This window comes from Thamnophis sirtalis, unplaced genomic scaffold (assembly GCF_051295495.1).
Source record: "Thamnophis sirtalis isolate CommonGarterSnake01/CBP01778 unplaced genomic scaffold, rThaSir2_p1.2 scaffold_8, whole genome shotgun sequence".
Lineage (NCBI taxonomy): Eukaryota > Metazoa > Chordata > Lepidosauria > Squamata > Natricidae > Thamnophis > Thamnophis sirtalis.
In genome coordinates, this window is record NW_028261388.1 from 38,833,522 (window position 1) to 38,851,276 (window position 17,755).

At 35.9% G+C, this 17,755-nt stretch overlaps 2 protein-coding genes across 4 annotated transcripts in view; one reads left to right on the top strand and one right to left on the bottom strand.

Annotated features, from left to right (window-relative positions):
- The window catches only part of ILDR2 (immunoglobulin like domain containing receptor 2), an 81,105-nt gene that overhangs the window by 2,352 nt on the left and 60,998 nt on the right, over positions 1 to 17,755 (top strand). For both annotated transcript variants that reach the window (XM_087721486.1, XM_087721487.1), the window contains exon 2: positions 7,503 to 7,530. The gene's annotated coding sequence lies outside the window, so the exon portion shown is untranslated. The remainder of the gene's footprint in view (positions 1 to 7,502; positions 7,531 to 17,755) is intronic.
- Positions 1,816 to 15,932, bottom strand: MAEL (maelstrom spermatogenic transposon silencer). Of its 2 annotated transcripts, XM_087721488.1 has the most exons (12): positions 15,775 to 15,932; positions 14,350 to 14,433; positions 12,645 to 12,729; positions 11,827 to 11,982; positions 11,345 to 11,386; positions 10,596 to 10,723; positions 9,672 to 9,726; positions 9,444 to 9,585; positions 6,908 to 6,970; positions 5,441 to 5,573; positions 3,693 to 3,771; positions 1,816 to 2,436 (listed from the first exon to the last, which is right to left on the bottom strand). In XM_087721488.1, exons 1-12 carry the CDS (start codon positions 15,904 to 15,906, stop codon positions 2,336 to 2,338), a joined length of 1,200 nt encoding a protein of 399 aa, XP_087577614.1. In that variant the 5' UTR covers positions 15,907 to 15,932; the 3' UTR covers positions 1,816 to 2,335. The 2 variants fall into 2 exon arrangements, with proteins under 2 accessions (XP_087577614.1, XP_087577615.1); XM_087721489.1 differs by lacking the exon at positions 14,350 to 14,433.

Below are 17,755 nucleotides of genomic sequence, written 5' to 3' on the forward strand. Positions count from 1 at the left end.
GAATACTTCCTTGGTATCAAAGCAATAGGAATCAAAATTCTAAAAAAGGCAGTTAGTTAAAAAATACTGTATTATGATTGGTATTAATTCAATGATTGGAATTTCTGCTATACAAGTGTTTCATTCTTGACAGCTGCACATCCTGTTGAGAATTCCTTGAAACGACAGCTCCAGATGACTCATTCACAGATGACTGGATTCAATGGGATATATATTTTGTCACAAATTAGCTCCTGAAGCAACATATAATGTATCTCATCCATGCACATTAGCATTTTTTCCTAAGAATGCTCGTTTAATTTAGAACATTTAATTTAGAACCATGCATTGGAACTCAAGAGCTGCCCATAATTTGGTGCAAAATAGGGAGCTTAGATAAAAGTTTTAAATAAAGGGAATAATTTGGATAGGGGACACAGCTAAGTGATCCCTTTGTAGAGTTGTTTGTAGGCCTAACATGCTCTATATATAAATTATTATCTTTTCTGAAACTTCTATTTGTGCATAGAACAATGATGCAGTTTTCATACCTCACTCACACACTGCACTGGTCAGTTCAGGCAATATGAGTGCAATGTCTGTCCCTATAGCAGTGTAATCTACATTTGCTTTCATATTATTTTATGTTACATTTTGCAATTTCCCATTCCTATATGGCAGACTTTGGACACCAAAAAAATTCTGGCAGAAAACGTTTAGCAAAATTAGAACAGCAGTTTAATATTGGTTTAAGAAAGACTGGTATAACCAGTGACATGCAGTCAGAGGAGACAGGGCCTCACCACTGTCATCATGAAAAGAAAAAAAAATTAAAAGGAAAAAGGCTGAGGTAGTTGCTGCCAGAGTCAGTGGATGACTCTGCTTAGTGCTTAACTGTTTAAAAAAGCCTCTAAAAGTGCTCTCTACAGGAGGAGGCAGGAGAACCACGTGCCTCATTTAGTCTGACTTTATGATCACTCGAGCAGTTAAGCAAGGATTAAAAGCCGAAAAATTCATTATGTAGATGAGGCACGTGGTTCTCTTGCCTCCTTCTGTAGAGGGCGTTTTTTTAGAGGCTTTTTTAAACAGTTAAACAGAGTCATCCATTGGGGACTCTGGCAGCAGCTAATCCAGCCTGACCTCAGCAGCTCTTGCCTTTTTCTTTTTACATTTTCATCATGGCAGACAAGAGCAAAGTTGAAATCCTCTGTGAAACAGCTGGAAAAGGTATGTGGGTCGGAGGGAGGGGGAGGAATTCAAAATTAATGTAATTTGTAAGTAATTGTATTATTTTAAGCAATTTGTGTGTGTGTGTGTGTGTGTGTTTTACCCGCCTCTGCTGGTGCACAGGCTGGCACTTTTTCTTAATGAAGCTTTCCATAGGTCCTCTCTGCTTTTAAAGTCCTCCTTTGGTCTAAGGACGTTTTTCCCCTATGGTGGACATAGCGCTGGGGCGTCCAAAAGCCTCTATGGTGGACACAGCGCCAGGGCTTTTGGACATCCAAAAGCCCCGGCGCTGTGTCCGCCATTAGAGGCGGGACATGTCCTGCCTCTATGGCGGACATAGCACCCAAGCGGACACAGCACCGGACATAGCACCCAAGCGGCCAAAAGCCGCTTTCAAGAAAGAGGCTTTTGGAGCCCTAGCGCTGTGTCCGCCATTAGAAGCGGGACGTGTCCCACCTCTATGGTGGACATAGCACCGGAGTGGCCAAAAGCCGCTTTCTTTCTTTTTGCCTCACCAACCATAAACCTCACCGCACGTCACTGGGTATAACATAGTTTTGATTTATAAGTATCTTGAAAGAAATTAACACTGAACACCAGGAATATATAATCTTTAAAAAAAAATCTTTATTGCCTTGTTATAGCATTTTTATAGCATTTGCAGAATAACTTATACTCTGATTTTGCAATTGTCTAATTCCTGGGTACAAGAGTTTTGTAATCGACTGCACAAAACCTAAACAGCCATTTGGTATTAATTATGAAAAACTGCCCTATTACTAAAGATTTCTTATGCTATACAAAAAGCAAAATTAACTTCAGTGGAAAAGCAAAAAAGGTGGCTAATATTTGTATTCTGAATAATGTACTATAGGCTTTAGCAACCAAAGCATTGCTTGAAAAATTAGTTTTACTGATTTTACTATTCAGTCTCCTCTAATTTTCATTAAACATTCCTAATCAGACAAATATTCATCACAATCTGCCTTACAGCAACTAAAACATGTTACTTTAAGAACAAAATTTTTCTAAATGATTTTTTTCATAAAAATAACATATATAGCAGATAAATGTAACATTAATTATCTAACGATAATTATAATCACATACACAGAAGCATTGAATGCTTCTAAGTTTTGGAGTATTTGAAGGCGCTTTCCAAAAACTGTGCGATTCCTCTTCCACTTCTAGGGATTGGTGCATGCATCATTTTCACTCCTGAGGGTACAGCTTTAAAAAATGCACTACTGTCAATATATATAACTTTGCTTCATACCAGGGCTGTCAAACTCACGTCGTCATGGCAGTATCACATGACATATCAGGACTTTTGCCCCCTTCACTAAACCGGGTATGCGCGTGGCCAGCATGTGACACATCCGGTCCATGGGGCGGGAGTTTGACAGCCCTGCTTTACACAGAATTACAAAGAACTTACACAAATTTAACACGCATGTATATATATATATACTCATCCATCAATTGAAAATAAGTACGCAAAGGAAATAAAAGAACCTCTATTCCATAGAACTTAAGTAGATTAGAAATGGAATATTTCTTTTTCAATATGGGAAAAAAGGAAAGATACGCTGACATTGAGTTCTTGTGATGGACACAACCATTATGTTTTCTTAGGAATGGCTTGCCACTGGCTTCTTCCAGAATGAGTTGTGGTTTCCTCGCTACCTGACTTGTGTTGCCAATAGTTTCCTATCCAAATACTACCCAAGCCTGACCCATTTAATTTCCCAGCAGAGACAAAACTGGCTAAGTGCTATCTTGAAGCCAAAGCTAACCACATTGGGTAGCTGAACTTCAAAGTTATATTTAGAATTTTTAGGAATTATTGTAATATTTTTATTTGTTCAAGAAGTAGTAAGCTTAGCGGAGCTGCCAGTAAATACAATTGGTCAAAATACAATATACTTATTTGTGATTGAGTACAGCTAGTCTGCCTTCCCAACCCTGGGAACGGAGGGGAGAAGATAGTATTTCAGATTTCTCTGAAAATTCAGCTACTATGGTAATACCAAAGAATGAAGCAGGAAGCAGTTTACTTTATTTAACACCTTTTGCCAGAATAGTATTATCAGCTAGCTTGAGAAAGTTCAACTGCTTACATTTTCTTCCAAAGAAAAAGACTAGAAATGCACAATCTATATGTCGTCAAAGCCATTTGTCTGACCTTCCAAAATTTACAACCATACAACATGATTTAAATATTAATTATGTTAAATAATTATTAGGAATTAATTATAATTGAATTTAGTTATTTTTCAAACTTTTAACAACTACAATAATTTTATTATTTGTATTAACTGCCCAATTTAAGTGTGGCTTTAGTAGATAAAGCTTATTAAGACCTGACATACTTAAGGATATACTTCAATTAGGAGATATTTCATTAGATTTAATCAATATTATTTTTTAAGAGTTCTATGTTATCCTCACATCTGAAGTTGCAAAAAAAATATATCTCTACTTACCATTACAAGTTGTGGCATCATGATCTTTATTAAGAGATCTGAAATAACTATCATTTTCAGTGCTTTCGACTTTCCCTTTCTGCAATTCAAACACAAGATCACCAATATATATGTACGCTATAGACTGAAATTTGCAAGCTTATCCTTTCATACCTCATTCACTAGATCTTCAAGGTATTTTTTGCAGAGAAAGGCAAAGTGGATTTAATAGTTAAGGAATTACAGTGTGCCAACAACCAAAACCATTAACCTACTTTCGAACTGATAACTTGAAGTGCAATTTCCCAAAACATCTTATTGTACTATTAGTAGTAAAACATTTTGAAATGATTATTAAAAATAGAAACATAAATAATCTATCTTCAAATACTAAAACTCGGCAAAGAGTCTACAAAAGATGTAATACCAATTCATGAAATTGAACTTTCAATGTTGTGAAACAATATTCACTTGTCGAAATACCATTTTTCCAAAGTTGAAAGTTTAAACCAAACATTTTTTATGGTGAACTTCAGTCAAGTGGCAGTGGCTTTTTTGTCTTGTTATTTTCCCATGAATCCTCTTTTTACCCAGTGGTTTACTGAGAATGGAGTGATGACACACAATTTATCCAAGATAAAAGACGTGTGGCGTCCCTGGATGTTTCTCTGAGGTTTTCTGAAAATGTCAAAAATTTTCTGGACAATTTTAAGGAGCACTCATAAAGTTATATCATTCTTAGGAAGACTTATTATTGGCCCAAATCATCTCCGTTTCAAAATGGTTTATTATCAAATTAGAAAATATCTGCAACCAAACAACCAAGCACAGAGGTCACTAAGAACTCAACACTTTAATCCAGAGTTACGTATAATCTAGTAAAACTATATTTCTGATCAAGGATTTAGGAAGATCTAGACTTCTAGAAATAGTTTTGTAACTTTTTTATACAACATTGTCTCAAGCCGACCCGACTTGTGTTAGTGGAAGGGGCTTGCTAAGGAACTGAAGGTGATGGGACCAACGACAAGAGTTTTTTGGCCCTAGCAGAACATTCTACCACAAAGGACGAGAACTGCTCCCTCCCATTTGGCCTTCCAGAACCTGGCCTTTCTGATTGGCCTCTTGGCTTTTGTTCGTTTTAATCTTTTAAATTATTTTTCACTGGTTTGTATAAGTTATTCTGACCAGAATCACCTTGCAGGGGAGATGTGTGGCACAGACATTTAATCAATAAAATTAAATTTCAAAACCAACAAATTTTGTGGACACTGCAGATTATCTCTACAGAGTTGCAAATCATGTGCTTCTGGAATCTCCTGGTACAAACTTCACTGTAATAGAGTTATGTGATTTATAAAGGACATAACTGTCCCAAATTAGTCCTGATTGTTTAATGAAGTGTTCACAACAACTGGCCATAGATTGTTTTAAATGAATTGCTTGAACAGGGGAGATACTGGATCATTTTATGAAATAAATGAAAGAACCAAACTTTGATATTCTTTGTTAATTAAGTCTCCCTTTATATATTAGCAGGACCCCATATGAAGTGCTGATAACTTCCAATGGAATACATGGAAGAAATTGACAAATTTCAAAGGGAGAAAATACTTAGCTGAAGACCTTAGGGCACCACTTTAATGCTTAACCTCAACAATCACACTCTTTCTCATTCTGTCTCTCACTCACACACACTCACACCACCCATTCCAATAAAATAAGCAGTACAACAGAAGAAAGAAAAACAGTTAAATTAGAAAACTGACCTGGAAGCGTCCAGCATCCAGCACTATCATCTTAGGGTTTGTTGTGCTCTTGCAGTTCTTCTCAGTTAGTGGTAAATGAGATGCAGTTAATTGGATTTCATACATATTTGCTAAAGAATTGCTGATGCAGTATCTAAATTGAACAGCAAAAGCCCATATTGAGACAAAATGTGTCACTGTCATAGCTGAAGAGAGATCCACATGTAATTAATATAAGAAATATGACCTGTACCAAGATGCCATCTAACCGGAAGTAAATCCAAGTAATTTTGTCTGCCATGGTCTGCAAACTCCTACATGTAGCCCTTTTGATGCACCCCAGAGTTCAACTCTAAAAAATCTAATCTAGAATAATGTTTGGCTAAATAGATAGATATTCAGGCTGCTCAATATATCTGAAGAATACTCAGATAACACTTTTTATAGCAGTGACAAATACATTTCATAATATACACTCACACACATTACACTTATATATATATAAATTCATGAAATATTTAACTAAAAAGAAAGAAAGCAATCAGGACACCGCAGATTATAGATATACCCTCTTACTTAACATTTAGTTTACTAGCACTTTACACCTGGAAATTTAAGATTAAAAACTTGGGTAGAATTTAGCAACACAAAGTTCTGTTCACACAACATTTTTGAATCCTCTTCCTTCTTGTGCTCCCACGCCCTCTCAAAATCTGCTCTAGGGATTTGAAAGCAATGAAAAGTCAAAATCCACCACTAGAAATGTTTTATTGAATTGTAGCATTGGTTTTATTTAGATTAACTTAAAATATATTCTTTCTATATCACCAACAATACAAAAATAGCAGAACATTAAGATAATTGCTGATTGTCACAAGAGTCCACAAATTATTTGCAAAATAACCCGACACCACACAGCTAACATGCCATTCCAAAAGTAATTTTTTCTTCTTCTTCCATTCAATTGTGTCTGATTGTTAGAGATTGCCTGGATAAGTCCCTACAGTTTTCTTGGCAAGATTTTTCAGATATAGCAGTAATAGCAATAGCAGTAGACTTATATACCGCTTCATAGGCCTTTCAGGCCTCTCTAAGCGGTTTACAGAGAGTCAGCATATTGCCCCCAACAATCTGGGTCCTCATTTTACCCACCTCGGAAGGATGGAAGGCTGAGTCAACCCTGAGCCGGTGAGATTTGAACCGCTGACCTGCTGATCTAGCAGTAGCCTGCAGTGCTGCATTTAACCACTGCGCCACCTTGGCTATTGCTTTTGCTATTGCAATGGCAAACAGATATGTTTGCCATTGCTTTTTTCTAAGGGCTGAAAGAATGACATTGGCCCAAGATCACCATTTACTTTGTGTGTAAGGTAGCAAGATACAATCGTTCAGTTTCTAGCTTGTTTCCTTAATTAGTATACTGAACAGCATTTTATTTTTAACCAAAGTGCAAAAGCTTTATAGAGTAAAATAAAAATGTATACTTACGCAATTTTCTTGCATGTAGCAAGAGCACAGAATACAATATCATTTGTTTCATGCCACTGACACCTAAATAGAAGCCATATTTTCATAATGAATCCAGAATTTCAAATGCACATTGCATCAATAATACAGAATTTGTAATGTTAAAAAATTAATATTGTTGAGCTAATGCTTGGGTATCAACACTTTTTCAGTACAAGGTGGTCTTGCAATTTTCTATTGAACTATCTACATAGTTCAAGATTTTTAAACATTCAAAAGCATCAAAAATCTTGGCCTTTAAAATGCCAGAAGAATAAAATCAAATCTACTTTGGTTAATCCCAATGTTTTATGCATCAAAACACAAAACTTTCTAAAAATTAAAATATACATGTATAAATATTTCACACATACATAATATTTAAGTATTATAGTTGTGTTGGAAAAAAACTAAAACAACTCTTACTGTAATTATTAGTTGTTTACTCTATGTATAACATTTTTGGCAACTGTTTAGTGGATTAAAACATTATACTTCTCGTTTTGACTATTTTGTTAAATTCCTTAAACCACTCCTTTCCAAACTTTTTCTTTCATTATCCAAAATCACTTATCAGAAAGTCCTACACTCTTCAAAAACTGACCGTAAGTACTTTCTTTGCACACTGTCATAACTTTGAACAGTTGTTAAATAAATGATTAATTTTAGGATAATCTGAATAATTAAAAACAATACTACTGAATGATCCTTATGCTATTTCAACAAATCACCATTTATATTTTCATTTATTTTCATCTTAATAGGAATATTTTGGGAGAATTTTCTAATATATTTTAGTGCATGTGGCAATCTTTATATCAAGTTAATGGGTACTAGGTTGTTGCTACCTAAAGAAAACCTATTTCTACCCAATTTGGGATAATTTCCCCAGATTTCGAAAGCACCGCCTTAAACAGAGACCAGAGTACTTTTGCCCATAGAAATTTAGGTCATGTACTTTACAACTAGACATGTATCCCAATTCCAGTCATGAATACAAGTAATTCTTGGATGACGTCTGTCACTAACTGAAGCAGTTAAGTAAAACATTATATGAGTGGGTTATTTAGTAATAACAGTCCTGGATATTGTTGTTAGGCAAGGATCTCACACTTTTCCTGCCCTGCATGGACTGCCTCTCCATTTCAATTTTTCCGCCAACCTAACTCATTCTCCATGTCTGCCATTTTTTAGTCTTTAAGCCACGGTAAAGCAGTGGTTAGAGTGCAGTACTGCAGGGTAGTTCTGCTGCCTGCCTGCAATTTGGCAATTCAAATCCCACCAGGCTCAAGGTTGACAGCCTTCCATCCTTCTGAGGTAGGTAAAATGAGGACCCAAATTGTTGGGGGCAATATGTTGAGTCTGTAACCCGCTTAGACAAGGCTGTAAAGCAGTATATAAGTCTAAGTGCTATTGCTTTTAAACATTTTATTATCATAGAATAAAATACAAAGATATAAAATGGTAGGCACTGTATTCTGCCAGCTACCTGCTGCTGCTCTTCCCCATCATCCCAACTAACCTTGGTCTACTTTGCCTCCACTGGACTCTGCCCAGGGACTCTGTTGGCAATGGATTCATTTCCCCCACACCCCGTCACCTTGACTGCAGGGATCCTGGTAGGCCTGCCAGATGTCAGCAATCTTAGCCGGTCACTAGCCTAGAGGCTCTAATGCACAAAGTTCTACTGTTGCCCTGAACAAAACAAAAACCTATCTAGAGAGTAGATCTCTAGATCCTACTACCAGACAGGACTACAAGTTCTCCATGCCACTGCTGGCCTGGATGGTTCTTTCACTGGGTAGCAAAGTAGGGATATGTTTGCAAGGAGCTAAGACTGCTGAAGCAGTAAAGTCCACCAGGACCTGGCAGAGCATGACTGACAGAGGCGCCATGCAGAAGATCTTGAGGCTGATGGGGGTTGGTGAGTTGAACAGAAGAGAGGCAACAACAACAACAAAAGTCAGCTGGGGACAGAGAGGATGGCAACAGAGAGGGCAACAGCAGAAGACAGTGGCTTCTTCATCTCAGTTGTGCTATATAGGGAAGCCAAAAAAACTGAGATTTTTTTTGGGAGGGTGGGATAGGTGGGAGGGTAGAACTAGTGGACAGGGAAAGAAGAAATGAATATGGGATACTACGATAGTCATAAATGCATGCTGGTCATCAAGCAATTATCAAATGTCAGTGTAGTATCATTGGGACTCTTAACCATCAATTATTAAATCCAATTACTTGAAGCAAGATTTTTTCCCCCTCCCTGATCATAGGAATTATGTATCCCTTCATAATTTTAAAAGTACTATATTCTCCTACTAATGGTTTTCTATATTCCGAGTGTTACAAACTGAAGTAATTATTTCTGTGAACAAGGTAAAGAACCATCAAAACCACATTAAGGTGTAATTTGAAAAAAAAAAGTTATTTATAGTAGATAAAACATTGCAAAACAGAGATATACAAGTTTAGGGCTCTTTCAGAATGTAGAAAGAAAAAGGGAGAAGATTAAAAAATATACCTTGTATTTCCTGAGTAATCCCACATGGAAGCATCCAATGTGTTACACACCCATGTTTTAGAAGGTTCTTTTTGAAGTTTTTTATAATATAGCTCCACAACAAGATCTTCCACATTTAAAAGCTTTAGATGATTGACACTGCCTATTAGAAAAATAAGTTTCAACATCAAGAATATTACAAAATATTTTTAACAATATTCACTTATTATGAAGGTAACAGTTTCTTACCCGTTTCTTTAGCCATATGTTTTAGACACCAGTTAATTCTGAAGTGATCATCAGACTACAAAAATAAAAAAATATTGGAATTAAACTATTTATTTATTCAGTACATAGATATTGACGAGAAACAGAAGAACTTGCTTTCTTTTAAAATGTCCTAAATCTATTATGGCTCTAATTTACTTAATTAGATTACCTTCACAATAACATTGATTATTATGCCATTTGATGCATTCGGTACATATGGATCAATCGCCACAAAATCTCCAAACAGCAATACAAATAATTATGTACAATATAGAAACAGAAATTTATAAACTACTAATGGATTACACAAAGTGTTAAAAATCATGGAATAAGTTATTAGAATAATTGCCTTCTTACACCTTTGTCAACTAATTTTTAACAGGATTTAATTATTTTTGCCTCTGAAAATTTTATAATTTTAACATTTAAATTTTTATATAGTTTTATATTTTGATTTTTTATTGTACACTCCCTATTTGAGGAAGATGGGCAGTTCAGAAATATAAAGGCAGACAGATGAATAAATACCGGTGCATGAACTTAAATGGAAACAATTTCAATACCTACACAAGTCTTTTAATAATAGTGGGTCAAATATTGGAGATGTAGTGCTCAAAATTTGACCTTGGTTTACATGAGGTTAGCAAGGCTTATAATACTTGAATGATCATAGAAACATTAAACATCTACAGTATCTACTCTTAAATGTTTGAGGAACAAGATAGCAAAGAACTTCTTTTAACACGGAAGGCTCAGATTAGATGAATAACTGATCAAATGCCTTTTAATTAATATTAGCAAAAGGCTTTATCCCTATGGCTGGATTCTTCTATGTAGAAATATATTTGGATGGATATTCTTATTCAATTACTTCTCAGAAATTTGAATGTGAAGTCAATGTACCTTACAATATACAGATGGCCAGTTGCCCCTTTGTGGTTTGATGAACTCATATAGGTCATGCAACACAACTGAGTAACTTGCAGTTGCAATATCAAAACCAGATATGGGAATTTTATGAGTAGCATCACCTAAGGGAACATTCAAAATATTTTAAGATGCAAAGTATCATTCATACATATTCTAATCTTAACTATACTTATAGATTGCAAGATCTATATATCAATTCTATAATGAAAGCTTGAATATCTTAATTTGATGTTTATTAAAATATTCAATAAGAACAAAACTAGTCTCATACACAAGTGAAAATGTTTGTCATAAATGTAGAATAATATGTTCCGATATAAAGCATCTCTTTGAAATAAAGATTTTCCAAAAGTTGAACCTTGCTGTATTATTAATTTAAAGTACTATCCATAACCAATGTTTGATTTATCATTCAGGGGGACATTCTAGCTTGAATTTTACTGAAAAATGTAATATGCAATGTTCAATCAATTCTGGAGATCAGATGAAAGAAGTGCCACAATGAGCTAAAAAAACTCTAAATGAAAGTTTTAAAAAAGGTATATAATTGTGAAATTGTTGAAGTTTCTTAACAATAGCATGCTACATAGCATAAGTTATAGAGGTAAAATCAAATGTTTCAGAAAATCTGATACAATACCTAACTGATGAGAAAAAAAGGAGTAAAAATTTAGTCAAATTTATTGAATAAATCTTTGTTTCAGCTTTTGTGTAATATTCACCTGCAGCCTGGCAATGAAACCGAAATCCCCGTGGTACTTCGCCTGCAGAACACCAAAAATCAACAAAATACATTCATTGACATTGTGTGATGCTAAATTGTTACCTGAATACCTATAATTTACCGTCCTTCTTTCAGTGCCATTGTTAACTTCTTATGGTAGTTGAATGAGAACTAGCTGTACTTCTCTTGCAAGACATTAGCCAGATTTAAGAAATAAAAAATAAATTAAGATCATAGGAAACTTTCACTGTTAAAATACTTTCTTTGTGATGTAATGTTTATTAGATCATCATCGATTCATCACAAATAATATTGTCAAACCGTTTTGGCCATTATAATTTTTATTTTTTAGTATGCAGGAATTATTAAACCAGATTCTTGAACAAACTGAAACCTACTTCTTTCAGAATAGGCCTGAACCTCTATGACCCTTTCAGATAAATCAGAACAAATCAATTCTTCCCTTTTTCCAACACTCACCAGGATTTATAAAATGATGGAATTCTGCAATTATGCCATCCTTAAGTGAATATTTGATACACCCAATTTCACAAGGGAGGAAACGCTGATTACAGTGAGGGGGCAACACTCCATGACTGAAGATATTCAGAAAGTAGAATGAAGTTTCGAGCACATCTGAAAAAATGATTTGAATCAAATTAGCAATATATTTTATTATGTGATTAATATTTAATGCTAATATAGTTGCTTCTAGATGATACGGTTGGCCTATAAATCTAATAAATGAAATAAATTTTAACACAAAATATTTCAGTTTATTTAAAACACTTGATATAAGATTTTAGCTTTCCCTCTAGAAAAATGAATGTTGTCTTCATTTCATTGACTAAAATCCTGGTTTATTGGCCTAGCTAAAACAATGTAAAACCATAAATATGAAATGATTTATAATTAAAAATAGTTCATGGATTTAATCTGTTAACTCATGTAAATAAGGATTAAACAGTTACCAATCAATGTAAACAAAAACACAAAGTCAAAATAACTTATTTCAATACTAATTACCATTTGTTCAAACTCATTTAATAGCAATTATCCCATCAGCTTGATAGCTTTACTTGACCTATCCTATAATCAGGCCTTTATTCTAAGCATGCTACTACATTTCTTGGACACTACTAAAGCCTTACTTTATATACATTTAATTTCTGTAATTTTTCCTACTGTTTCCTTGGGACCCCTTCTGATACATATATCATCTCCTGACACCTACCACATTTACAGAACATTTAAGCTAAAGTGCTCAAGAGATGGATTATCTTTAAACTACACTTTACCTTGTTCATACTTAAATGTGCTTGTAAGGTTTGTAAGAGGAATCATATCCTGACTTTGGGTAGGTATTGGGACTTCTTTACGTAGCTAAAAAAAAATCATTCAATATTTATCAAATGAAGAAAAAACATATATAGAATGTTCATTTCTAGGCACAATGTTGTTTGACAATATACACAGAAACCCGTGATTGAGCTTATACCATGATACACACCAGACAGACCTATAAGAAAACCCTCAACTTGAAAACATTTGTTCGGCAATGGTTCAAACTTATGATAGCAACAAATGAAGGGATGTACCTCTGCCTGAAATTTACAGCTGCTGTAGCACCCTCATGGTCACATGAACAAAATTGAAGTGTTTGGCAACTGATCCTACATGGAGACTGTTTGATGGTGTCCCAGAAGACAGTGCAATTTGAGGGGGGATTCAGGAGTTTGATTTCAGAATGAGGAGCTGACTTCTCCATCCCTTGGCCTCTTTATATTGCACCAAAGCCATGGGGCACAGTACAGAAACTGACACATCAGAGTGACCATAATTCATTGCAGCTAGGCTCAGCAAGGTGTGAAGGCCTGTGTGGACTCAACGGGTAGGAAAGCAGGCCCAAGGTAAGCAGTGCCTCGGGGTAGGTGAGGCCCTAGAAGGCAATATATCCTCTAGGAGGCAACTTATCCAGGGAAGTACTACAATGGGATCATGGACTAGGTTTCTGCCACCAGAAGCACCACGTTTCTCTTAGCAGCCCATGTTTGCTTAATGACAAGGGGAGCAGAACTAGGATGTTATGTGACATGGGTACCTGATTTAACAACCAACATTATTTTTGACTGTTAACAGGCAGGCTCTGTTATGGTCATAAGTTAAGAACTGTTTTCTACACACACACAGACACACACACGCGTGTGTGTGTGTTTATGCAGATAGTAGCAGCATTATTAAATTATGTGTTTATACGCTTATATCATCTTCATGCAAATACAGCATAGCTGATACTCATCAAGAAGGCTGGGCAACTCACTAAAATAAATTAAGTTTCTATAAACATCGCTATCAGAATAGTAGCCATGCCATTTTCCTTTCTTCAGTTGAGCAAAATCTTTAGGAATGGGAGGACAGTAACATCTCTACTTTTACATTTTTCCTTCCATTCTTGCAGTCTGAATATCCTTGAAGGGCCTAGAAGTAATTATAGCACACCTTTCCAAATATTACTGTACGAGAAACCTTGCTATGTAAACTTCCCTTCTATTTTTAATAAAGAGTATCAAGGGGAAAATGCAATATATAAATATGATATTAAAGCTCTAATTATGTGAAAGGTGGGAAGAAGAAAATTACAAACAGCAAGGTGGACGGACTCCATTACAGTGGCAATAAATGCATTGTTTGGGAGACTTGAAAAAAAGATTATGGATAGATTATCATAGAAAAAAGGCATGTGGTTATCATACATCAAAAACCATTTGATAACACATAATCATAGGCTGGTACATAGCCAATCCTGTGGCTATCTTCATATTTTTATAAGATTTAATCTACTATTTGAGATAAATCTAGACCAATCTGCTCTCCATTACACAGGAAAAATTCAGCTTTTTGAAACAACTTTCACTCCGTATCTTTCTCTACATACCTACAGGTAATTTTTATTACTTATTCCTCGATTTAAACTCAATTGCGCTTGAAAATAATTCTATTTACCTTTTCTGCTGCTACTTCTGATTTGGTAGCTTTCCACTGACGAGCCATTTCTGCATATTTTTCTTTTTGCTCACCATTAAGTAGCTTAGGAGTAAAAACAATTACATAAATCCTTGCATTATTTTCTCAATGTTTTCTGCCAAATCATCCACTGACTTAATCCAACAGTACTCACTTGGGAAAGTCAAACATGCTAACATTAACTCTAGTCAAATGTTAGATTAGGTTTAGTAACTTTCATATAGTGCTCTTCCTCAAGTGTTATGTAATAGCTCAATGCACCTTATACTGTCAGTGGAAGGCTGAAACATCATTTTAGTTATTTTAAACGTAATATATCTTATTTCTAGAACAAAAACTGAGGTAGGAAACAATTTGTTAGTGCTGCCTAGAAATAGGAAACCAGTTTTCCTCTTAGGCATGAAAGCTGGTTGGATGATTTTGATCCAGTCACACCCTCTCAAGATAGTTCCTTTGGGGAAAATAGCAAGAGAGTAATATTAGGTTTGTTCTCTGCCTTGAGCTTCTTATAAAATAATGAAGGCAGGATAAAAATCTAATAAAATAAAATTCTACTTTTTAGTACTGCAATTGCTATTGTTAATGTTATTAAACATTCTACCAATGCAGAAATATTTGGGAAGCAAATCTCCTTTAGGTTGCAAAACAATTTTGCCAGTCCCATCAGTGTGGCTTAAAGGCCAGGAAATTTAGTGCTTGAGGACAAAACCAAAAATAATAAATCACTTGAAATAAAGCTATTCAAATTAATCATTTGAAAGTAATGAATTGTTGAGCATTTCAAAGAAGGTGCTTAAGTTATCCTCAGGTCACAGAGAGGAAACTGCTTATACTGACTAGCAGAGCAAAAGGAACAAAGCAAGTGTAGGTTCTTGACTTTAGAGAAGCAATTTAATTGTAAAGCAATTTAGTTGTAAAGAGTTTAAGCACTGTGTGTCCAAATTTTGCAGCTTTCTTCAGAAAGGTTTGGAAAGCAGCAAATAATACACACATCTTAAAATTCAGGAAGAAACCATTTTTAGCTAATGAGCTCGCAATTTCAATTTTTTTTTTGTAACTATGGCTACCAAATCTCAGCTGCAAAAAAATTAAAATAAACTGTCATCAACCACCGGCCTGATTTTTGCCGTCCAGATCCGACGGCTTTATCACGTTTTAACTGCAACCTCTATTTTGCCTCTTTAAAGCGCCTTCTAGCGTTACCAAAGAATCGTAGTGGTCACATAAAGGTAGTATTATTACTAGAGTATTATACTAGAAAGGGTCTGACTACGTTAGAAGACGCTATAAATAACGAGTAAGGAAATATCAGGTCAGGTCCTTGCAAGTGGAGGGGTGGCCATTCCCATGACTTTTTCTTCAAGTCCCAAGACCGAAAGAGAAGGTGCGGCGACGCTCCCTCACCGCCCAGGCATCGGAACAATACGGGACGGCCTTAGCGACGCTGGTCACAGCCAGGCCCTGCTGCTTCAACTCCGGCAGCTTCTCCAGCACGAAGAAATAATAAGCGTTGCGTGAGCCTCTAGAGCTCGCCATTTCGCACCACACTTGCAGGGGAATCGGCGGGTAAAGAGGAGGGCGGGTCTCCTTTTTTAAAGGGAGGATGGGCCAATCCTGTGCCGCCTTTCTGTGTTCTGAGGCCAACACGTGGCAAACGAGAAATAAAAAGCGGGCCGAAGGAGTTGATTGGTCCCTTGAACTGCGGGGGCTGATTTTACTTTCTTTCTCTCCAAGGTCTTTCACACCTGCCCCCCGGTCATCATTTAAGGCTACCGTATCTGGTTTGCCTAAGTCGGGTCTATCTCTACAGGGCAAGAAAGAAATCGAATTTTTGTAGGCGAAGTATTGTAGCTGTTAACACAGAGATCTTCAAACTTGGCAACTTTAAGACTTGTGGACTTCAACTCCCAAAATTCTCCAGCCAGCTGGTTGGAGAATTCTGGGAGTTGAAGTCCACAAGTCTTAAAGTTGCCAAGTTTGGAGACCCCTGTTAACAACTGCCAGCTCTAAGAACTTCCCCACCATCCAGTCAGACCTGAAGAAGCGTCTTCAAAGAAAAAAACAAGGAAGCCCAGTTGTCTTTGAAAAGAAAAGGGGGAGAAAAGCACCTTTGAGAGATAACCATGACCTGGATGATTGAGAATACAGTGTTGAGTTCTGGCCCAATGCCTAAGATGTTGGGGCAAAAGTGGTTATTTATTTGGTTATTCAAAAATGGGTGAGAAAGCAACCATGGTGAAACAAATATTCTTAGGAGGGATAGATTGCTTAGTACTTTGAATTAAAAGCAAAAAAGAATACCTTTAATGTGAACAAAAAGGAAATGATTGAGGTATCCAGTCTCTTCAAATTTATTTATTTTATTTTTTGTTTGATTTGTCAATCGTCTACAAGACAATAGGTATAAGAATAAACATGAGTATGAATGAAATGGGTACCAACAAATGGAGACAGTAGGACAGGGACGCTAGGCACAATGGAGCGCTTATGCATGCCCCTTACAGACCTATTAGGAATGGAGTGAGGTCAATAGTAGACAGTTTAAGGTTAATGTTATGGGGATTTGAAGATGTAACAGCAGAATCGGGTAGTGCATTCCAGACATTGGCCACTCTGTTGCTGAAGTCGTATTTTCTGCAATCAAGTTTGGAGCAGTTTACATTAAGTTTGTATTTGTTGTGTGCTCTTGTATGTTTGTTTTTCTATCCTGGTATTCATGTTCTATTCGGATAGCTCTTTTCCTACCCTCTTTTGCTAGAGCAAGCAACATAATGTTATCTTTGGACAGTAAAGCCCCACTCCCACTCCCATTAATACTGTACAGCCTTTGGTGGGAAAAGACTACAGGTAGTCCTCAACTTACAACCACAATTCAGCCCAAAATTTATGTTGCTAAGTGAGAAATTTGTTAAGTCAGTTTTGCCCCACTTTACGACTTTTCTTGCCATTGTTGTTAAGTGAATCATTTCAATTGTTATATTAGTAACATGGTTGTTAAGTGAATATGGTTTCCCCATTGACTTTGCCTGTCCAAAGGTTACAAAAGGTGATCACATGACCCTGGGACACTGAAAATGTCATAAATGTGAGCTAGTTGTCAAACTTCCGAATGTAAATCAGGTGACCATGGGGATGCTGCAATGGTCATGTGTGAAAAATGGCCATAAGTCATTTTTTTCAATGCTATAACTTTGAATGGTCATTAAGTGAACTGTTGTAAGTGGAGGACTACCTGTATAAAGTTAAACCTGGTAACACAGATCTGTTCTAAGCAGAAGGAGAGAAACCAAAATCTCAAAACATGCAGTTTCTTATTTTGATTTACTTACTAAAGGAATCAATACAGCATATTTTATTTTTTCATTTATATCCTGCTTTTACCATT